A 25948-nucleotide genomic window follows, 5' to 3' on the forward strand; every position below is an offset into this window, starting at 1 on the left:
ACCCTTTTATTAATAAAATTTCGGGCGATGATAACGCCCAGCCGTTTTTCGTACACAAAAAAAAAATCGAAATCATTTAAAGTTCCTACCTATTCTTTGGATAAGGGCCTAAAAACTTATCTACGTAAAGTTTTTTGATATCTCCAACCATTGGTCCAGGGAATGGAAAAAATGGGGTTTCGAAGACAAAAAAAATTACACCTCATTTAATTGACACAGTATCGAATCTGTTTAAAGTGGTCGTTAGTCCTCTACACATTACCTAAAACTTTTGTCTGAAACAATTTTTGATATACCCAACCCTTACGGTAAGGAATGACCAAACGTTTGCTGAAATTATAAGAAGATGGGGCTTATCGTATGCTAAACACGTATGCTTAACTTTAAGGTGGAAATCTTTTTTATTCCCTACTTAGCACCGGTGAAATCTACCTCGTCCTTCCGGCATGCCGAAAGGCATTTTTTTTTTATTATTGTGACTCACTTGATAACTAAATCAAATTTTTTGATTAAAATTGCTAATTTTAAAATTTTAATCAGAAAATGTTTTCATCAGCAACCACGATAATAAAAAAAAACAAGATAGCTACAATGTCGGTTTAGGCATACTTTTTACAATAACTCTGTTGTTTGTCGTCGAATCTTTACGAATAAGGTGTCATATTATTATAAAAAAAAGCTTCACAATTTTTATACAAATTGATAAATGTAATAATTCCTAAGACATTTAAGATTGAAAAATTGAAACGACAGTTATGTTGAAATCTGTCAATGAAGAGTATCGTTATTTTTTCCTACTAAAAATTTCAGTTTCAAATAAAATACAAAATTGTATTGCGTTCTTGAAAAAATAATTTATTTCTTAAACACAAAATTGCGGACAGACAGAAAAATATGCATTTTCGGTCCTATGTTCACTGGATATTTTTTTATTAGTATGTTAAGTAGAATGACTTCTTAGAGCTTGACCTCACCTTTAAAGGACACTCTGTACACACACACGCGCGCGCGCACACACACACGGATTTGAATACTAGATCGTGGATACCGGTGTTCTTTGGTGGTTGGGTTTCAATTAACCACACATCTCAGGAATGGTCGAACTGAGACTGAACAAGAGTACACTTCATTTACACTCATACATATCATCCTCTGAAGTATTATCTGAACGGTAGTTACCGGAGGCTAAACAGGAAAAAAAAGTTGTGTTTGTGTAAAATTCCTTATTCAATCCAGGAGAGGATAGCTGTAGTTAAGGCTTATATTCTTACTGGATCGTTTGAAGAATCACGTTAACTTCGTAAAAAAATTTACAACTAATTGAAATCTAGCGAAGAGTAGCATACTGGATTTAGGTAAAAAATGGTGAACAACAAGTTTGGTTTCAAATGCGAAACGAAATAGGTAACCTTCCGTTAGGACTCCACAGGCCATTACCGATATTGAAAGGAGAATTACTGCCGGTCCAAAAAAATCACCACGCAAATTATACCAACAATCTGGTGTTAACTACACATCTTGTCGTAAAATTCATCATGAATTAAAATTGAAACCGTACTGCGTTACAACTGTGCAACAACTGAAGGAGACAGACAAACCGAAACGAATTGATTATAACAAGTGGTTTCTCGAAAACATTGTTGGTGGACAGATAGACCCGTTGTAGTATTTCAAGTCAGACGAGGCACGGTTTCATTCATCCGGCCTTGTTAATTCGCAGAACACTAGGTATTGGATGGTGAGGAATCCTTGAGAGATATTCAAACGTCCACTTCACGATGAGAAAATTGGTGTTTGATGTGCCGTTTCCGGTAATCGTATAGGGGGCCAATATTATTTGATCGGACTGTCAATACACAAGTTTACCTTACAATTTTCGAAGAATTCTATACGGAATTAATTAATAATGAAAAAGAATACAGCTTCTTTCAACAAGACGGAGCAACGTGTCACACACCAAACGTCGAATCGGGTTCATACAGCTCTCACAAATGAACGATCTGCCAACAGAGGATGGTGGCCTCCACGTTCCCCAGAGTTGTATCTTGCGAATTTTTTTCCTTTGAGGCTAATTAAAGGAGAGAGTTTATAACATCTAATCCTCATAATATTGATGAACTGAAAATGAACATTCATCGAGAAATCAACGCAATTGACAACAACAACGTTTTGCGTCAGACGACTCTCAATATGATCAGTCGAGCACAAAAGTGCATCGATGTCCAGGATGGTCATTTTGAACATCTTTTGTAACAATAAGATAAATAAATGTAACATTTAAATTAAGTTTTATGTTTTTCTTATTTAATTTATCCGTACTATTCATACAATTTCATTCCAACATTACCTGCCGATTCTGCAGCGGTTACGTTTGGGTTCGGCTTTTTGTTGCTCACGCTGTGTGTATATATACAGGGTTATCATAAAAGAATGCTGCGGTTTCAGTAATTCATAGGAAGATTGTAGGGAAATTTCTAGATGTTATATTGGTATCCCTGAAAGCCTCCAACCCAAAAGTTTGTTTATCAGCAGTTGTAACCACAACGTCAGTTCTTGTATTGTTGTTGCGGTGAGTTTAGCGAGTCACTATGTTCTCGGATAAATACAAAGCAAAGTGTGTTTTATTGATGGCCGAATTAAAATCCATAATTTTGTTCAACGTGCGTTTCGACGTGAATTCGGAAGAGATACGCCACACAAAAATAACATAACACGTCGGTTCAAACGATTCGAAGAAACTGGATCGGTTAAGAAACAGAAATCAACCGGCAGACCAAGTGTACCGGACGAAACGGTTGAACTAATTAGACGATCGGCAATTAGAAGTCCTGGGAAGTCCATCCCCCGTCGAAGCGTCGAATTAGCTATTCCCAAATCAACAGTTCACAAAGTTTTACATAAAAAAGTGAAATTACACGCTTATAAAATCCAGATACTGCAGGAATTGAAACCCGATGATGGTGTAAAACGTTACGATTTCGCTGTTGAAATGTTGAACAGAATAAGTGAAAACGAATCATTTTTAGACGATATAATTTTTACAGACGAAGCTACATTCCATGCGAATGGATGCGTTACCAGACACAATTCACGAATATGGGGCTCTGAAAACCCACACGCAATTATTGAGAAACAACGCGATTCGCCTAAAGTTAATGTTTGATATGGTGTGATGAAAAATCGTGTAATAGGGCCTTTCTTCTTTGTTGAAAAAACAATTAATGGAGTCGTGTATCTTGACATGTTAACCGATTATTGTTTTCCTCAGCCGGATGAACTCGAAAACATTCATCGACTTCATTTCCAACCAGATGGTGCTCCCCCGCACCTCAATGCATCGGTCACGGACGCTTTGAACGAAAAATTTGGAGATCGATGGATAGGCCGGCAAGGACCCGTACTTTGACCTCCAAGGAGTCCAGACCTGACACCTTGCGATTTTTTCTTGTGGGGGTACATCACAAGATGTACCCCCATCTTGTGATGGGGGTACATCTTGTGATGGGGGTTGTGATTTTTTGCGAAAAATTTGCGAAAAAAAAAAAAAAAAAAGAAAAATTCGCGACCTAAACCGCTTAAAAAGTAGGATTAATGAAGCAATGACAGCCATTAACGAAGAAATGAACTAATGTTTGGAGAGAAGTTGAGTATCGTTTGGACATTTGTCTAGCGACTAAGGGCGCACATATTGAAATTTATTAATTATGTAAAAAAATGTTTGAGACGACAAATTTGAAAAAACAAAAAACATAAACTGTAAGTAATTCTGTTTTAATTTAAACCATGTTCAAAACCGCACCATGCTTTTATGATAACTTTGTATATATATATATACAGATGGTCTCGCCATACTCACATCCGTTTATCATGTAAACTTTATTTTATTTACATGCTGTTTCAGAATTTTTATCCGGGAGGAAAGAATTATGTTGCAATTTTTTCCCAGTCGTTTCTTTCCAATTATTATTACATTTTTTTTAATACACCCAAATTTTTTTTTACTCATTTTAAGATATTTCTTTTTCTTATTCTTTCCCCTACTTTTTATCGTACCTAAAAAAGTTTATTTATTATGATTATAGTAACATAATATTTTACTGTTCCTTTTCATGTTGGTTGGAAGTTTTACGCGTTAGTTGTAGTATATGGCTCTTTTTTTTTTGTAAGTTAATTTTGACATTTTGGCCGCATCTGGGTTACGACATTATGTTAATTTTTTTTCCTCTCTCTGAACTTTAAATATAGCTCATAGCCGTAAACTTCTCCAGCTGGGAAAATACTTGACTGTCGTATCTTATAATATTATTTTTAGTTCATAAAGACAGATGTTCTTGTGTTTTATTTTTATTTTCATTATATTTTACGTATATATTTCAGTATTTATAATTGATAAGAATTCTAATTATAAAGTTAATATTTCTTTTTAAACACACACACACACACACACACACACACACACATATATATATATATATATATATATATATATATATATATATATAAATGTACATAAACCATATTAAGTACTTATTTTTCTTTAATTAAGTGTAAAGTGTCATTGACCTTTCATATCAACGTCTGTTACAATAGTTAGGTTTATCTTTACATAGCATAAAAAAAAATGATAATATTTGTAATCTATGTACTTTATTATCCCCGAAGTACGCTTAAAGCTTGTAAACAGCTGGGCCGATTTCTTTTGAATATTTTACCACTTCATTAAATTAATTTAGAAAAAAGATTTAAGTGTATGTTAATTTATCTCTGCTGTTAGATGAGTAGTAAGGGTTTAAATTGAGAGATTTAATATTTAATTCTAATTTTTTCTGTATTAATATTTTGAGTTTTACACTAAATCGGACTGGGTAAGTGTTAGCTATAAGTTTCCCTGCTTATTGTATACAATTATGGACTCGGCTCCCGTACTATTCGTGTGAAGATATGTTAATCAGATGCAGTGGCGGCTCGCGTTTAGGCACTGTGGAATTGCAGCACCCCCTACTTCCACTTGATATTATCGATAAAATTTAATATAATGAAACTTAATTAAAATGAGATTTAATATAATGAGTATTTTTCTTTAATTCTTTATTTATACTTGTACAATATATAATCCTTAAGCTTAATATCAGTAGCCATTTCCCAGTTTATAAAAAAAAATACAAAAATCTTTGTACGGAACTATGCGCTTCACAGTTCCAGCGGCGTGGTGTTTGGCTGTTATGCGTATGCACATATAGGAAGCTGCACGCAAGGCTGAGAGGAAGAGAGAGCATTGTCGCTCTCGTACTAACGACCTGGCGTGCTGGTGGAAGGTAGTTCTTTTTACTCCGCGTGTGTATAAAACGTTTCTTGTTCGTTCTCTTTTCTAGTTTAGTCAGTGGAAGAAATATGAAAGCGGTTTAGTTGTTTTTTCAGTAGCAATCAGAAGATTGTGGAAAGCAAAAGCTGTGTGATTGCCAGATCTGCACAAAAACACGCTGAAAGGGCGAAAGAGAAGGTAATTAGTGAAAACTAATTATGTATTTGCTTCCGAGTACATTGAAATTTAAATTAAGCACCGAATTACAATGTGTTTAAAAATCGTATACCATATTCTTGAATATAATAAAGTGTAGAATTAGATTATTATCCTGTTACCAGCTATTCGGTTTGAGATTAATTTTTTTTTTGGTTCTTTCATTTTACAGAAAACATTAACCACTGCCTTGCAAAGGCCCAAAAAATTTTAGTTACGAGCCGCTACTAATCACATGATTATCGGCATCATATTAAATTTCAGTAATGTAAAAAATGGCCTAACAACCACCCAATTTAATAGTTAAGGGCCGATCTCTTAGCGGAGTGGTAGCGTCTTAGCCTTTCAACGGAATTCCTGGGTTCGAATCCCGATCAAGGATGTCTAATTTTTTATACGCTACAAATTATCATTCTCATAAGGTAATATTACCAAAGTAGTCGATTCCCGTCATCTCAAAAAAAAGAAAGTTAAGTTTAATTAGGCGAGCGTTATGTTATGTTTGCTGAAATCGTACGAAGTACACGAAATCGTTATACCGTTTTCCTGTTACAGTAGGTAATTGGTGTCGTACAGTAATATCTTTTTTACTTCTTTGTACGATGTAAAGAAAGTATTGTGATCGCGAAAAATTTCGGTTTTCAGTTTACAACGGCAATATCCATTTTGACCATCCCTGAATCCATTTTGACTAGTATTACGTACGTACGTATGTATCTCGCATAACTCATAAACGATTAGTCGTAGAATTTTGGATTTAGGATTGTTGTAACATCTAGTTGTGCACCTCCCTTTTTGACTGCAATCGACTGTACCAAATTTGTCAATAAAAGCCGAAAATCCGATTTTCACCTCTTTGCTCGCATGAAACGCTGGCTAGGAGGTCAACATTTTGGCACTAACATCGACCTGCAGACCAGCGTAGAAACACGGCTGAAAACACAGGCGGCTCCGTTCTATAACGAGGGTATTGGAAAGTTGGTACCACGCTACGACAAATGTCTAAATCGGAGTGGCGACTACGTAGGGAAATAGCGTAACTATGTAAGTACTTGTTATAAATTTAAAAAAAATTATTTTCACTGTGGTTTTAATTTCGTGACCGATCGGACCTTGAAAAAAAAGATAACCCTCGTAAAAGCTGAAATTATAAAAAAAAACCTCGGCAATTCATTTTAAAAAAATTAAAAATAGGTCGTGTAGCAAAGAATCCACAATCTTAAGTTACGGCTTGACTTCGAATATTTTTATATTTCTACCGTACATTTTGGATAAAAATTTTAAATCCATTTTCCTAAGGAGGAATTGATTCTCATTGTCTTATACGTGAAATAATTCACCATCATAATATGTACTTATCCAATGTTACGATAAATTGTTTTCTATGTTCTTTATGCTTTCAAATTGTAATACGATTTGGACATTCTTAGAAGAGGCTGGTTTTAAACGATAAGAAAACTGGATAAAATATTTCTCAGTAAATTTTTCAAAAATGAATGGAATACCATTTGTATTTAATAGTAAATACATTAAAAACTAAGAAAAAAATCATTACTTTCATAGAAAGCAATTCACTCAGACTTAAACTTTGAGATATTAGATTTTTAATATGAATTACAACAGAATAGATGATTCTGTTTGTGTATCAAACATAAAAGAAACAAACAAACCGAAAAGAAATTTATATATGTTAAGAAATTTTTTATTATGTTTGGTTACGTATTTAAAAATATACATTTTTTCTCAACTATTTTTCTTATTATTAAAAAAAAACAATTTTACAAGAAATTTTGGAAAATATTGCGGACAAATTTTATGTAAATAAAAGGAAAAAACTAACTTAGAATTTTCATTTAATTCCAACAACGTGTATATTCAAAATTTTTTTTTTAAATTTCCGTATTTAAAAATATTAAAAAAAAGGTTATATAAAGCAAAAAATTTTTAAAAAACTGATCACAATAAAAAAACAAAAAATAAATCGAATAATTAATAAAAATATAACATATTCCATTGAATCCTTTTAATTAATAAAAAATATATATATATATATATATATATATACATTTTTTTTTTTCAACAAAAGAATATAAAAAAGAGCAGAACTGGTTCATTACCGTGAGTGGCTTTTTACATAGCTTTTCTAAGAAGTAAAAAAGTGCATGAACTGACAATAGGATTGTAAATAAAAAAAGAGGAAAGAAATGAAATGAGAAAAGAGAAGAAAAGAAGTAAAAATAATCGATAAAAAAGAAGATAGGTTACAATTTTCTAAAGGTGAGTTCTATTTTATAAAGGAACAAAGCCATAGAATACCATACATATATACATCCCTGCACAACACAACACACACACACACACACACACGCACAACAGTACAATAGATGGATATAAGACGTAAATAAAATGGCAAATTCTAACTTTGTAGCTGACCACATTCAAACTGGTCCAGTAATATCTCGGATAATTTATTATTGTATCGGACTGAAACTTTTATTGTCCACAGAACTACTATATATAAATTAAGATTGAAAAATAAAATATTCAACATTTCACAGCTTTAAATCAATATCTGTACACGTAAAAGAACATGTCCTGACTTATTGACTGACTACTTCATCAACGTGAAGCAACAACTACTGAAGATAAATTGATAAAAATTTCTATATATGTTCTTATGACGTAAGTGCACACTAAAAAACTCCTAAGAAAGGAGTTTTTGAAATTCCGATTTTAAAGGGTTAAAATTAAGCAATAATGAAATTTACTATTTTTATTTACTTGTACGAAGTAAAGTAAGTAATGTGATCGCGAAAAATTTCGGTTTTCAGATTTCAAAAGAAATATTCACTTTGCCCATCCCTGAATCCATTTTGACTAGTATTACGTACGTATGTATGTATCTCGCATAACTCATAAACGATTAGTCGTAGAATGTCGTAGAATTTTGGATTTAGGATTGTTGTAACATCTAGTTTTGCACCTCCCTTTTTGACTGCAATCGACTGTACCAAATTTGTCAATAAAAGCCGAAAATCCAACAAATTTGGATTTTTCTTAACTGCAGTAATAAGCCTTCATTGAGAGTTTTCAACGATATATCTATAATAAGTGGTACTTATTTTCATTAATTCCAAAGTTATAGCCAAATAAAATTTTAATTAATTAAATATTTGTATCTTACAAGGGGAAGGCAGATTTATCTCCTTTTTTTAAATTTTTTATTTAATTTAAATATATTAATATTAATATTTAAATAAATAAATATTTATTAACCTCAAATTGGAAAAAAATAATGAAAACAAATCAGAAGTTATTAGTGAAATAACTTTTATGTACTTTTCATTTTTATTCAAAAATTTTTACAGAGGTTAATAATTATTAAAAAATCAATACATTTAATTTTTTTTTTAAATATGTAAATTAAGTCGGGTTCGAACCGATGTTTTACGTATCCGACACGTTCTCACTTACAACACCACATAGCTACTTGAACGATATGAAACAAAATTAATATTTAAACTAATATAAAATGCTGATACGGACACCACAAAAAAAGTAATACAATGTGATCTCCAACACAATGCAATTGTGTAACTGTTCACTTTATTAAAGAATTGGAGGATCGTATCTCACTTTCAAATGAAATAAGTTTAAATGAAGTGCAGCAAAAAAATGTGTATGTAATTTAATACGTGTACAAAAACGTCATGTGGTGTCCACATCATATTTTTTTATTTTTCGGTAACAAATGAACATATCAACTTGATTTACGTTGTGTGTAAGTGTAATTTTCATGTAAATATCTAAAAACTAATCTCTAGATTATTCGAAATTCAACCTTGAAACTGGTGAAGAAAGGTATTAAGTTCAATGCTTGCATTCTCTCTTTTAGCGCTTCCTTTTCTAGATTTATTGACGTTATTACTTCTCCGAGATATTTAAAATTTGGCACTCTATTGGATTTCTGATTTTTGTGAATTTTAAGTAATCAATTTATTTTTTGAAGTTACTGGAAAAATCTCATCGGATTTTTACCTCGTCAGATTTGACTTCACCGGACTTGAAGTTTCCGGATTTTTTTTTCGTAGCAGGAAGGGAAAGCTCTACCAGCCACCGTATGCCCGTACGTAGGGTGTGTCGATCTTTCACCGACTAAAACCTCTCCCCCTCACACATGATACTGAAACCGCCAGTAAAGCATAACAGCATCATATGGGTTAACCGAATTTCAAATCAAATTTTGACCCCAATTTTGAACTACTATTTTGTCTAATCTTCGTCAAACCTTTAGAGATTTTATGAAGCAAGATTAAACAAAAAGATTTTGTAAGGTCAGTGGCTTTGACGGATAAGCCGATGCACATATTTTTAATAATATTAGAAACACGAAAAGTTTTCTATTACCATTAAAAATATAGGCATTGTGATTCTGATTGTAATTTCTACAATTACTATTAATAATTTGATAGCAATTACAATCGGGTAGAACAATATATATCTATTAAAGAAATTGAAATATTCAAAAACAAAAGTTTCAAAAGATATCAAATATACTTTTTTAAGTATATTTACAAATACTTGTAGTAAATTTACAAGAAACAATGAACGGCATGGATGAAGTCCTACGCAAGAACTACCGCATGAAAATAAACAAGAACAAAACAAAAGTAATGAAATGTAGTAGAAATAACGAAGCTGGACCATTGAATGTAAAATAGGAAGAGAAAAGATTATGGAGGTAGAAGAATTTTATTATTTGGGAAGTAGAATTACCAAAGATAAACGAAGCAGGAGCGATATAAAGTGTCGAATAGCGCCAGGCTAAACGAGCCTTCAATCATAAATATAGTTTGTTTACATCAAAAATTAATTTAAAAGTCAGGAAAATATTTTTGAAAATATCTGTTTGGAGCGTAGCTTTATATGGAAGTTAAACTTGGACGATCGGAATATCTGAGAAGAAAAGATTAGAAGCTTTTCAAATGTAGTACTATGGGAGAATGTTAAAAATCAAATGGGTGGATAAAATGACAAATGAAGAGGTTTTGCGGCAAATCGATGAAGAAAGAAGAATTTGGAAAAATGTAGTTAAAAGAAGAGACAGACTTATAGGCACATATTAAAGCATCCTGGAATAGTCGCTTTAATATTAGAGGGTCAGGTAGAAGGAAAAAATTGTACAGGCAGGCAACGTTTGGAATATGTAAAACAAATTGTTAGGGATGTAGGATGTAGGGTGTATACCGAAATGAAACGAATAACACTAGATAGGGAATCTTAGAGTTCTGCATCAAACCAGTCAAATGACTGAAGACAAAAAGAAAAAACACATATACATATGATTTTTGGTCTAGATGAATTCAACTAGTTTGTCCCCAAGACGTAAAATTTGCAAAAAAACCGGATACCCTATTTTTGACACGATCACCAACCATAATTTCCGCTTTGGTATACATATTTAAGTTACATTCGCCGGCAAAATAATAACTGTTATACCACTGAGTATATACAACTAATGAATAAATAAATAAATGTAATAAAATATATCTGTAAAACGACGTACGGGAAAAATTTTCACGTTTAAAATTCATAAAAAAAGAAGTATTAAAAATTTCTGAAAAACAAAACTAAATAATTTAATTTTAAATAAACCAGTCAAGTTATTTTAAAAAGGGATTTATTTATTAAAAGTGGAAACTGAGGCATAATAAGTTCTTTTCTAAACACATAAAGAAGCGCAATTTTTAAAAAATCAAAAAGGAGGTTTCCTGTTTCTGTTAGGCCAATTAAAATTTTTATATACTTATAAATAAATTACTGTTTTATTTATTTATTATTAATTTTTTTTAATAATACTATTAAAAAAAGCGTTGTAAATTTCTAAAAATCTACTTACTAGAAGAAAACTTGTTTGTAAAAACACAATTTGTAATCTATTCGTGTCATATTATAATAATCATTTTTGAAGTGGTTGTTAACAACACAAATGATATTTTATCAGAATAAAATGATAAAAACACAAACTGTTTTTTTCTCACTTTACACACGCGCGCGCGCGCGCGCGTATACATTCTCTATCTATTTCTCTCTCATTCTGCATTCAAGTACATAAGGCTTGTTCACAAAATATCCGAGCGTTAAAAGAAAAAAAACTATACCGAATATTTTGTTACAACTTATATTTTTCCAATTAGAACATTAATAATTTTTATCTTCTTTAGAGGTTTTAGCATTACTGAAACGTTTTCTAGATACCACTTAATCAGAATGGCATTCTTCAACTACTCAAAGTTGGATTTTGTAATAGTTTTCACCCGAATCACAAAAATCATAATTTATGTTAACAATTTTAAACTTTGGGAATCATTGAATATTACAGGTAAATATATATCCATACGTGTAAACTACGTGTCGAATCTGTGGAATCAAGTCTTAGTTAAAAATCTGGCAAAGTCATATAACTTTCCCGACTTTTTCCTTCAAAACTTTTTATTTTAAATAACGTTATCAAGAAGTTCGTTAGAACTTCACCAGTAAGAGCCCGTAAATTTGGACGGCGCGGCGAAGTCAACTAACTACGTTTACAGTTCTAAACATGATCTAACCTAAACTGAAATGAAAATGGGGAAAAAATTAAAATTAAAAACAAACAGGCGACTCCTTCTTACCAATTCTATTCAGGTAGGTGCTGAAACAGCCATGGCCAGACATTAATTGGGTAATGTGGTAATCCATATCACCGTGACGCCGGTCCAACCAGTTATCTAATTCATGTATTAGTCCCTGGTCCACTCTGCTACTGATGACTCGGTCCAGACCGTCTTTCACTCATTCCTGACCACCTCTTCTGCTTCAATTTTATTATGACCAGCCGCTCTTAGCCTCCTACCTTTGACTTGTAGGTAAATTGGCGGAACCGATGCCAAAACACATAACGCGTTGTACGACATTGTAGGGTAACCTGCCACTACACCTAATAGCGCCCCCCGATGCATACTTATCAGTTTTTGTCTGTTTCTTTGTATATTTACAGCATCAGCCCATATTGATGCCGCGTATAGTACAGACCGACACCATCGCAGACGTGATGAGCCTCCTTCTTGACGTTCTAGGTACTATGTGTCCAGCAAACAGCCCTCTGATCGCTTTTACTGTCGACGAAGCCTTCTTGCATACCATTTCAATATGCCTGCCAAACTTTAGATTCTTATCCAGCACAACCCCCAGATATTTTGTGCTAGTAACTTCAGTAATATCCTCTTCACGGATCGCAATATTCACTCCGGGAAGTCACCGTCTACCCGTGAAGAGGATGCACCTACCAATTTTACAATGTAACTTCATCATAAATTACCCCCACCCTAATAAAATTCTTAGGTAACTTTTTCAAGCATAATTATTTTTAAAATAAACAACCAACGCCAGGAAATATTACGACGGTGTTGTCAATTTTTTTTTAACATTTAAAATCGATCAAACCAATTATAAAATACAAAACTGATTTCTACAGGCTTTTTTTGTAAATCTTTTGACGATGTTTCATTAGATGATTACCTCATGCAAAAAATTAACATCACTTAATTATGATTCCTATATAAAGTAAAATTTTAAATAAATTTCGGGCTTTAATACAAAATCTGTTTAACGATATTAAAAGAAAACTAATAAAATGCGAAATTGTGTACTTTCTTACCCGTTTATCTATAAAGACCTAAAACTTATAACAATTAAGATCTCAAGCCCAAAAATACATTTGCCTAATCGGTACTTAAGAGTTAAGCCGACTTAAAAAATATTGTAACGGGTAGAGAAGCTTTTAGTAATAGAAAGTGTTAGGATAAGAACGAGAGAGAAAATTTCACCCGGAATTTTCCACGGGTGTAGTGTTTTTTCGGGTAAAGAGGAACATGAAACGTCGTGATTTGTAAAAATTCACGCACCTAAAATCTTCACCGATAATAATAGCAGTTGCAGAGGCTACTCAGCTACTGTCGAGTAAGTAAAATGTTCTGAACAAATTGCAAGAAAGATATGCTGTCATGATGATAGTTTACAGTTTGTTACATTCCTGAAGTAATCATGAAAACGACGAAGTTTTTTTTTGCTTGATGAATTAATTCACCGTAGAAAATCTTGACCAGGATTCGAACACGAAACCTTTGGAAGAAAGCTTAGATACTACCACTCCGCCAAATAGAACACTTTTTTTTTGGCTTGATGATATCACCGCATAAATTTTAAGCTTATGCACGGGATATGTAAAAGGAATTTTGTACCGAATACAAAATATTATGCCTGACTGTGATTCGAACCCGGGACCTCCTGTTGAAAGGACGAAACGCTACCAAAATATTAGACCTCGATAAGAATGTTAATAATATTCAATCGAAGTTCGGCTAATTTTAAATTACTTTTTTCTTTGTTTAACCAATAAATCATTACTTCATCACATAAAATATTTATAGAGTATCAAATATAGTTAAGCTTGGGTACTACGAGTTACAGGCAAAAAAATAAAACGTTATCCAACACGTAAAGTTTCATACAAGAAAAGAGAAATAGAAAGATAGAAGCTTTTAAATCGATTTTATATTATATAAAAGACTGACTTGACCGACAAGGTTATGAAAAACTTACGCATGCGCAGTAATGTTAACTGCATCACTTTATTAACACAAACATACGTAAAAAATCAATCGTTTCTTAAAAAAATATTTTTTCAGAATTAGTTTAATACAGAAAGAAAAATGATATAACTTTTTTTTTTATATTAATTAATTATAAAATCTGGGCATTTGTATTTTTTTTTTAAATATATTCATAACATTTAAAAAAAATTAGGGCAATTTTTATCTATCATCTACTACAGTTTTACTTCCCTCTACGAAGTAAAGGAAGAATTGTGATCACGAAAATTTCGGTTTTCAAATTTCAACGAAATATCCATTTTGATCAACCCAGAATCCATTTTGACTAGGTTCGCGTGACGTCTGTATGTATGTACGTACGTATGTATCTCACATAACTCAAAAACGATTAGCCGTAGGATGTTGAAATTTTGGATTTATGACTGCTGTAACATCTAATTATGCACCTCCCCTTTTGATTGCAATCGACTTGACCAAAAGTACTCAAAAAAGTTTTGGATTTTGGAATTTTTCTTAACTGCAGTAATAAACCCTGATTGAAAGCTTTTCAACGATATATCATAAGTGGTATTTATTTTCATTTGTTCCAGAGATAAAATTTTAATTAATAAATTATTTGGATCTTACAAGGAGAAGGCACATCGGTTCAAATCCGACTTCATTTCCTTCTTTTTTTAACTTTTTTTTTTTTTTTTTTATTTAAATATATTGGTTTATTAAGTCGAAATTTTCCGGAAGTAAAATCATGGTATCCATTAGAATAGCTAGCTTTGTTATGAAATCTTTTCTTTACTTTTTCCTGTTTAGCCTCCGGGAATTACCGTTCAGGTATTACTTTATAGAGGATTATATGTATGAGTGTAAATTAAATGTAGTCTTGTACAATTTTAGTTCAACCATTCCTGAGATGTGTGGTTAATTGAGACCCTACCACCAAAGAACACCGGTATCCACGACCTAGTAGTATTCAAATCCGGAAAAATAACTGACTTTTCTAGGATTTGAACGTTGGAACTCTCGATTTCCAAATTAGCTGATTTAGGAAGACGCGTTTATCACTAGAACGTACTAGGGTGGGTTTTACTTATAAAATCTACCTAAAATAGAATAGGAAAAAATATTATATCAACGTTTTAAATATAAAAAGATTTCTTAGTTTTTTTTTTAACTGTTCTAATTATATTATTTTTTTTCTTTTAAATTATTATTCCGAGAATTAAACAAAAAAAAAGTAACGGAAGAAGTACTAAAATAAATAACAATTTCATTTGAAAAAAAAAGACTGAAATTAGATATCTAAAAATTAGTAGTAACAATGTATATTTTAAACGAGTATACAGATAGAGAAATTTATGTCGTTTAAAAAGAATATAAAAGATTGTTAAAAGAGAGAAATGTTAGAGTGGATGGGATCGAGAGAGTACGATGAAGGCGTGGAGGGTGAATTAATTGGCGGCAACATTAAACATAGTAACCTATTAAGCTATAAAGAAAAGAAAAAAAAAACGATTGCACAAATCAATTTTGTTTTGTAATAATTTTTCTCGACCACCCAAATGTTAGCCTTAATTGGAAACTAAAATAATTAATTTAAGTATCGATTTAAATTTTAATATAAACAAACAACTTAATTCATAAATTGCACTAAGTAAAATATAAATCATTTTTAAATAACTAATAAATACCCCATACATTCAGCGATATAGATTTATATATATAAACATAAACTCGGGTGCGCACTCACACACACACAGAAAGAGAGAAAAAGAGATAGAGGAGAGGGAGGGAGAGTTAGAAAGAGTAATAAATACCCCGTTTAATTCAGCCATATAGATTTATATATTTATATAAACACACACACACACACACACACACACACACACACACACACACACACACACACACACACACACACACACACACACACACACACACACACACACACACACACACACACACACACACACACACACACATACACACACTTGCGCGAAAAGTCAATTTAAACAAATTAACCATTCTATCACTCTTTAAAAGCTTTTTCAAAACACATATTCACATTTGACTTTCAAATCGACAAATACTAAATGCTGACTGCAATAATCATAATAATAATAATTCACTTTCTCACATGAAAGTGAGAAGGCTATTAACCAGTTACTCTATGTAGTACGACGGGGGGTTTCCTATTCGTTCATAAATTTACACATATGGTCATATAAATTCCCACCACCGCTTTAAAACAGCGAAAGAATTAAAGTTATTAACGCGACGGAATCGCGTAATTAATTTTTTTTTTATATCAAACCATTACACAGGCCAACGATAAAACATTTTTTGAATGAATTCACCTAATTCATGTCGTCTTTAGTGTACTGAATCCGAATATAACAATAAAATAGCCGTAACATCCACCATTTTTTAACATTTCAACACTCAACATTTTAATAAATGGAATCTTTAGTGAAATCAATGGTATTTTGTTATAAACTAATTATTAGGTATTTAAAACGGTAAAAATTGGTTTATATCCAGATGGCACTGGTCACATTGATGTAATACACGTAGACTTCAAACCAATGGGGGCTCGTAGCTAAAACTAGCGGGGATAATGTTCCACAAAACGTTTTTCTAAGCCTTTTCAAGGCCATGTTAAAGTTTTCTGTAAAATAAAAGAACCGAAAAAAAATGAATCAAATAGAATTGCTAGAAACAGGATAATAATCTAATTCTACACTTTATCACAATCAAGAATATGGTACACAGTTTTCGTAAAAACCGTATTCGGTTTAACGGAATAAATAATAAAATGTCAATACAGATAATATTTTTTAGTATTATTATTAAATAACTTAATAAAATGTCCGCTTAAAAACACTATAGTCCAACGGTGCTTAATTTAAATTTCTATGTACACAGAAGCAAATCCATAATTCATGTTTACTAATTACCTTCGCTTTCGCCCTTTCAGCGTATTTTTGTGCAGATCTGGCAATCGCACAGCCTTTGCTTTCCACAATCTTCTGTTGTTACTGAAAAAACAACTAAACCGCTTTTTTATTCCTTCCAATGATTAAACTAGAAAAGGGAACGAACAAGGAACGTTCCATACACATGCGGAGTAAAAAAAAAAACTACCTTCCACCAACACGCCAGGGTCGGCACTGTGGGAGCGACAGTGCTCTCTCTCTCTCTTGCAGCCTCGCGTGCAACTTCCTATAAATGCATGCGCACAACAGCCAAATACCACGCCGTTGGAACTGTAATGCGCACAGTTCCGTACAATGATTTTTGTATCTTTTTCATAAACTGCGAGATGGCTACTGTCATTAAGCTTAAGGATTATATATTGCATAAGTATAAAGAAATAATTAAAGAAAAAATTACTCACTTTATTATATGTTATCGATAATATCAAGTAGAAATAGGGAGGACTGCAGTTCCACAGTGCCTATTCGCGAGCCGCCACTGCTACGAACTATTTACAGCTATTTTTCAATTACAATCAACCGAACCTCACTTTTATCCCTTTTAGTGCACGTCTTTAATAGAAAGGCTAGTCGTGGGTGTAAGAACTTTACTGACAGTTTTTGTTATATTTGTGGTGAATTTTTGATTCAAGAACATCAAAAGAACATTACGGAGTTCGTTAAAAAACGTATTAAATCGAATGTGTCTAATAAAACACTTCAATTTCTAACAAGAAGAATAAAAACTGGGCTTTTACTGCAATAGATAAATTGTTTTATTTTTTCAAATATACTAAATTACTTAAAATTCATTCTTCTTTGCTAAGTATTAAATACTCAGTTTATTTTATTTTTTTGTAGTTAAAATTCTACTGTATTGTATTAAGTTTTAAATACTCGTCTTTCTTGTAATCACGAAAAATTTCTTGAAATGTGAAAAAGTTTTCACATTACAACGGAAATATTCATTTTGACTAAATTAAAAAAAAAAAAATGTTAAAAATAAGAAATGAAATTGGATTCGAACCGATGTGCCTTCCCCTTGTAAGATCCAAATATTTCATTAATTAAAATTATATTTGGTTATAACTCTGTAAAAAACGAAAATAAGTACCACTTATGTACGAATATATCGTTTAAAAGCCCTGAATGAGCTCTTATTACTGCAGTTACGAAAAAGTCAAAAATCCATTTTTTTTTATTTTAAGCTTTTTTGTATACTTTTGGTCCAGTCGATTGCAATTAACAGGGTCGGTGCACAAGTAGATGTTACAACAGTCCTACATTCAAAATTTCAACATTCTACGGCAAATCGTTTTTGAGTTATTCGAGATACATATGTACAGACGTCACGCCAAACTAGTCAAAATGGATTCAGGGATGATCAAAATGTATATTTCCGTTGAAATCTGAAAACCGAAATTTTTCGTTATTACAATACTTCCTCGTACGAAGTACAAGGAAGTAAAAAAAAATGGCGGCTTTCAAATTTAGCTCTGAAATATCGTATGGACTTTGCTAGATTATCAAATACAATGACTCAAGGATAACAATTAATTATTTGTTCAGTTGTAAATCCCAACCTACCGGGTTGGTCTAGTGGTGAACGCGTCTTCCCAAATCAGCTGATTTGGAAGTAGAGTTGTAACTAACGTTCAAGTCCTAGTAAAGTCAGTTATTTTTTACACGGATTTGAATACTAGATCGTGGATACCGGTGTTCTTTAGTGGTTGGATTTTTAAATTAACCACACATCTCAGGAATGGTCGAACTCAGATTGTACAAGACTACATTCATTTACACTCATACATATCATCCTCTGAAGAATTATCTAAACGGTAGTTACCGGAGGCTAAACAGGAAAAAGAAAGTTGGAAATCCCATTTTAACAATTAAATATTTGAACGGGAAAGTGAAGCATAATTACGAAAAATTATTAACTTATTTTATTCAATTTGAACGGTTTTTTAAGAATATATCTGGTTTTAATGATTTTTATTAATTATTTTTTAATGAATAATAAATATAATTTATCTGAAATTGACGATTTTGTTTGAAAGCTGTTATTTTGGTTTTATAAATCCTAGAAGGTTGAAATTTTCATAAAACAGTTTTAAAACCTTAATTAAAAAGGTATGTAAAGTTTCAATAGAATCCGTAGGAGAATGGGCAAGTGATACTAAATCAAACGCGTGTACCTCTTAGTGGAACACACGGTTTTATTCGCAGGGAAAGTAAAAATATAAATTTATGTAATAAATTAATAATAATAAAAATTGGGTCGATAAAAATAAAAACCTTTCATAATTTAAGGAGAAAGGTCAACTAAAATAGTTTCAGTTGTTAATAATCTGATGAGGGGGTGGGGGTAAAAGATGACCAAAATTCTTTGAATATTGTTTTAAATACTTCGTGACATAGTTTTGAATGAAATACCTATTTTAAATAATTTCAACGAGATAAATCAATAAAAACCATTGTTTAAAATTATTATTATTATTATACTATTAAATAATATAGTGTATATTAATACATTTAATATATATAACTATTTCAAGTCATATATATATAATGAATAATTTTTTTATGGTATTATCTTAAGGCGTAGAAAGTATTAAACGTTAAAAAATTAATATCATGAAATGAAGTTGATTTATTTCTTGTCATAATTTAAAAAGAGATAAAACTATAAATAAAGCGACCAAACAAACGAGTAAACAAGCTTAAGTTGTTCTCTATTAAGTTATAACTTGTTTAGTTATTCCTCAAACCACCTTTTAACATACTATAAAGAAATCATTTTTTGTACAAGGTCACCGATCAATCTCTTTCATTATCCGACTATTATTCAAAGCGATTTATTTGTCATCATAACGTACTAACTGATCGATAAATATTTATTATTCGGTCGTATTAAAGGCCGTTTTAACATATTTTTCGAATATTAAGTAAGCGGGGCTTACAGTTGTCATTATATCTAACAACACGAATTGAGTTAAAATATATATATATGTAAAACGGTTTTACTACAATAATAATTATATATATTATTAAAAAAGTTAAAATCCACCTAACCAGCAAATTAAATGTGTTCCTGTATATCTTTCAATCCTTACACCATCGTCAGGAGAATAAAAAAAATTACAAAAATATATTTGATTAAATATAAAAAATTGTTTTTTAAAAAAGCTTTTATTTAACTAATGTTAATATTAACATTAATAAAAAAAGGAAACAAATTAGAAAAACTCTCTAAAAAGTAAAAAATAAGAATTAAATCAAATTAAAAATTTTAAACAAAATAATTTAATATATTAACAAATATAAAAATGCACTGAAAAGTAAAAAATAAATTATATAAATATCTAATATATAACCAATAAATAAATGTAATAATTATTAAATTTTAAAATTAAAAGTAATTAAAATATTTAGTTAAATAAAACGTGGCGCTGTTTTTATAATTTATTTAAAACAACACAACTTTTATTTTTACAACAATTAATCTTCATTTTTCATTTTCAATAACGACGCGAGGAGGCAAAAAGGTCTGCTGGAACCTCTCCAGTTGAGACTGACTAGCTACAAGTAACAACCTGGGAAAATGCACCCACTCGCCTTCTTTGTACGTCTTCTCACGTACTTGAAGTTCATCTTCGAATTCTGCTTGTAATCTTTCTTTTTCCTGTTTAGCCTCCGGTAACTACCGTTTAGATAATTCTTCAGAGGATGATATGTATGAGTGTAAATGAAGTGTAGTCTTGTACATTCTCAGTTCGACCATTCCTGAGATGTGTGGTTAATTGCAACCCAACCACCAAAGAACACCGGTATCCACGATCTAGTATTCAAATCCGTGTAAAAATAACTCTGGCTTTACTAGGACTTGAACGCTGGAACTCTTCGATTTCCAAATCAGCTGATTTGGGAAGACGCGTTCACCACTAGACCAACCCGGTGGGTTCTCTCCTTATAATCTAAGCCAAATTGAACGCACTCTTTTCGCTAAAAGTTTCATTTTAATTAATTATGAATTTTTATTTAATGAATTCATAATTACGATTACAATTAAAATAATGATAATACGTAATTAATAATTTTTCAGATTACCGTCAAAATGTGATAACTTTGTGCAAGATTTCTAAATTTAATTTCTTTTTTTAATCTTATTAACCGTAAAGATCATCTCGGTGCAAATTTGAACCATCAAAGAATTAAAACCTGAGTTATTTTATTACAGATAAATAAAGTATATACCTATACCAAACAACCTCATTAAAAAAAATATATTTTAAAATACAGCAAATGTCTATAAATACTTATTCGAAGACATTGTTATAAAAATTGCGCCACGCTTTTATTTAACTAAATATTTTCATTACTTTTAATTTAAAAATTTAATAATTATTGCATTTATTTATTTATTGGTTAATTATTAGATATTTATATAATTTATTTTTTATTTATCAGTGCATTTTTATATTTGTTAATATATTATATTTTTTTGTTTAAAATTCTCAATTTGATTTAATTCTTATTTTTTACTTTTCAGAGGGTTTTTCTAATTTTTTTCCTTTTTTTATTAATGTTAATATTAATATTAGTTAAATAAAAGCTTTTTTAAAAAATAATTTTTTATTTGTAATCAAATATATTTTTGTAATTTTTTTAAGACTAAAAATAAAAGCTTTTAAAAAAGTAAAAATATTTATTTTTACACATCGAATTTTACATACGTGTACCAAATTTCAATCATTTTCATACGATAGTTCAAGAGAAATGAACATTTTCTACTAAATGCATGAATTTAGCGTAGGGGTAGCGCGTGGCGGCGTGGGGGTGGTTCATATCAAATTCCGACGCCGTAGTGCTGTATTGTCATCGAAGTTACATACGTGTACCAAATTTCATTTATTTTCATACGATAGATCAAAAGATATAGCAGTTGCAAGATTTGATTATTCCTAAAGCGAATTAAATAAAAGCTTTTAATAATATTATGAAATTAAGCCAAAAAATTAAAATGCTTAAGCAGTCATAACTGTTTGCTAATTATCAGTATACCGAATTGAAATGTAAAGTGAAATCTGGTGGAATGAAATGAAATTAACGGGAACCATGTTGTAAAAATGATATTTTATTTATTTAAATTAAATAAAAATTTATTAAATTAAATTTAAATTTATTAAATCTCTTTACATCTATATATAAATATATAAAAATAGGTATATTAAAGGGGAAAATACGGTAATAGTGTCAAAAATGCCAATATTTATGTTTTGGGGGCCAACTAGCTTATCTAGACAAAAAATAAATAAATAAATTTGTGCGTACATATGTGTCGCACTATTTTTGGACTTTTATATTTCTCAGGATTGAGCCAACCAACTTTTTTTTTTATTTAGCTCAAACATTTCTTTATAAGAGGCATTGATCACATTACTTTTTTCAAAAATTAATTAAGGAGGTAAGAGAGGCTATAGCTGAAAAAAGATTTTGATTTTCTTCAGAGTCATTTTAGAGAAAACTTTATTAAAGCGAAACCGTTACTTGACTAAAAAACATAAAAATAATTAAAAAATTTATAAACCAAGTACGGTCACCACCTACTAGTGTTTATCGGATAACGCTAAGAACCGGGGAAAAAATATTTTTACCTGTACAATGAACGGATAACTACTTATATCTAATATTTTTAAGATGGAGGCCGACTGTTTTGAAACCCACATTCTTAGATCACTCAAATTTTCGGGACCTGTACTGACCAAATTGTTACTCTGAAGAAATTACAATACACCGGTATTTTTTTATAAATTAAACCGGTTTCAATTTTTATTTATCATTATTATTCACATAAACTTATAGGGGCAAATGTTCTAGAATACAAAACTCATTAAGCCAAGGTTTTTTAATAAAAATAAATATCTAAACAGTCGATATTTCAGCGTGTTACTGTTAAAATTTTTTTTTTAAATTTAACGTACTATCAAAGATAAAATCGCTCTTAAAACATATGTCGATTTTATTCCAACACCCCCAAAAAAAATTTAACAGAAAAGAAATTGAAATCAATAACTAGCGGTAGATTATTAATTACTTAATAAATAATGTAAGTAATTTGCATAAATTCTATTTTAAAACGTGCTATCAATCTAAATACAAAACAAATTAATGAATCAAAATTATCAACTGGAAATCTTATTTAATACCAGGAGATAAACCCGAAAAATTAACCTATATCTTGCAATATAAATGAAATATAGTTTTATAACACTGCTTATACCCAAAAATCTACATTTAGAGTATCATTTTTACAGTATACTATTGTGGTAGCACCAGCTAGAAATCCCTTTAACACCCTTACTGGATTCATTCATGGTTTTCCATCGTTGTCAATTAATTCCAGACATTAATCTGATTAAGGATTAATCAGAATCCTAAGGGATTTATCTATAATCAATCTAACGAGGCTTAAAATTGTAAAGAGAAAAGATGTTTAACAGAAGAAAGACGACAGCCGTTTATACCATTAGAATAGACGTAGGGATGGTTGTCTAAAACTGTCACAGTATATTCCTTTTTTTCAGGATCATAGACAGAAAACCTTTTATAAATTTCCATGAATTTTTTTTCAAATTACTCGTAATTTTATCACTTTTTAATTTTTCTAGACTTATATGTTGAACTTCTTTTTTCTTTGAATGTGTTGATGAAGCATTGTAAAATGGTATTGGGAAACGGGAGAGAATTTTTAAACTTATCTTTAGTTTAAACTAGGCCTAATAATATGCAAAAATTTTGACCTGAATACAATCAAAATAAATTTCAATTGATAATTGTTTACCAGCATTACAATATGTATGCGGGTGACTACGACATAATTTTTATTACATGGAATGGTAATAAGATGCGCTAAATAATATAGTTCCGTTATAAATTAAGGAATATTAATCAGCACTGCTTTTTTTCCTCAATAAAAACAGATCGTAAAGGTTTAAAACAAAAGATTATGAGAAGACCTAAAAACTCAATTTTAATTTTTTTTGTCGTTATTCATTTGCACATAAATTCTTAATACCCGAATTAGATCAGATAATGTTTTTTGAATTGTAATTTTAATAAAGCTTCAAAAGATAATTAAAAACAAACAAATAACTGTTAAAAAGATCATAACATAATCTAGAAAAAATATTGTATATGATCTATTCGATAAAAAAAAGGTTTACATTAAATAATAAATAACAACTAATAAAGAAAAGAAAAAAAACAACTTATAAAACAATCAATTATAAATAAATAAAATATTTATATTATTGATTAATAATATTATTACATTTGTAGTCCGTTAAAATATTAATTGGTTCGTTGCTGAATTGTATTGACTGGAAACAGAATTATTCTAAGAATTCTGACGATTGGTTGATGTTAGCCACTCCCACTAATGCCAATCTTAACGAAGGATTAGTAGTGTTACTATGGTAACGATAACGTGGTAGGCGGGACTAAGAAATCGCCTCCTTCAACTCCGCCTCCTATGACATCTAGCTGCAATTGTACGTCCCAGCGGGGTTTTTTTTTTAAATATTATATATATTTAATTTTAAATAATATATATATATTAATAAAACAATAAAATTAATTATAAACAAATGATTTACCTAAAGTTTTGTTAAGCCAATCAGCCAAATCTTCTTGTAATGGTAATAGTTGTCTACTTTGAGTTAACGATATTCGATATTGGTAATACTCTAAATATTCTTCTTCAGTTTCGGGAAGAGGCCGGGAAGACCAATTATTACTATTACAATGATCATCCCCTCCGGCACCCCAATCTCTTACAGATGCTGGTGTAGCCATATTTTTAATAATAGGCTTAATAGGTCTATTAGTAACAGCAAATTTTCCTTGACTTTCTACCTTAACCTCTTTCCACGACACGCGAACGCACACCTAAAACAAACAACAACACTTTTTTTAATATTATTATTATGCTTTTAATGTATAAATATATAAAATAATATTTTTATCAAATATTTTCTAGAAAAAAGGTTGTTTAAGAAGGGCTGTAACTAGTTGAAAGAAATGAAATGTCGAAGATGCGCAGTTAGATTAATAGTTTGAAGCCTAGCCTTGCAGAACCAGTTATAACTTTAACAGTTCCTTTATACCGTCTCCAGCCGCTATACTTTTAATGAATTGTAATTAACAACACTGGTCTGGATTGGAGATTCACTGATATAACAAGCTACAGATCTACAAAAAAGGAACAAAGTTGTCTGTGAACCACTAACCAAAAAAATTATGCTTCATACTGATAGACTTCCGTAATATCAAACGAATCAATTTTCAGTAAATATTTCCCTGTTTAAAATAAAAAATTTATTATATTATTAATGATATATGGAGAATAAAGAATCCAATTCTAATTAACTAAAAACAATAATAAAATTATAACTTAAATAGATAAAATTAATTTAATATTTATAAAGAAGAAAAGTAACGAACTTTGGGACATGTTCTGTAAGTGAAAATAAGGAAAAATCTTCATATAAAGATGGATCCGAAAATGAAAAGACGGGTCTTTCTTTACGAGTTATAGCTTGTGAAAAAACGTCGTCCTGATTTCTGCTTCAAGAATAAAATGAAAGTTTTGATCATAAATAAATAGGTAACTTTGATGGTTTCTTATGCTGTTTTATCTGAAAATTTGAATAAAATTGAGGTCCCAGAATTGTATATGTAGTAATATTTTAGAAAATTATTGTAAAGAAAAAACTGGTATAGCAAAACACAATTTTTTTAGGTTTAAC

General features: G+C 30.6%; 1 protein-coding gene across 1 annotated transcript in view; it reads right to left on the reverse strand.

Annotated features, from left to right (window-relative positions):
* Positions 1–25948, reverse strand: part of LOC142332334 (growth arrest-specific protein 2-like) — a 281042-nt gene that overhangs the window by 113627 nt on the left and 141467 nt on the right. Inside the window, exon 2 of the mRNA XM_075378715.1 lies at positions 24797–25088. Coding sequence (XP_075234830.1) covers positions 24797–24995 — 199 coding nt within the window. The 5' untranslated portion in view covers positions 24996–25088. The remainder of the gene's footprint in view (positions 1–24796; positions 25089–25948) is intronic.

The sequence above is a fragment of the Lycorma delicatula genome, chromosome 11, assembly GCF_047948215.1.
Source record: "Lycorma delicatula isolate Av1 chromosome 11, ASM4794821v1, whole genome shotgun sequence".
Lineage (NCBI taxonomy): Eukaryota > Metazoa > Arthropoda > Insecta > Hemiptera > Fulgoridae > Lycorma > Lycorma delicatula.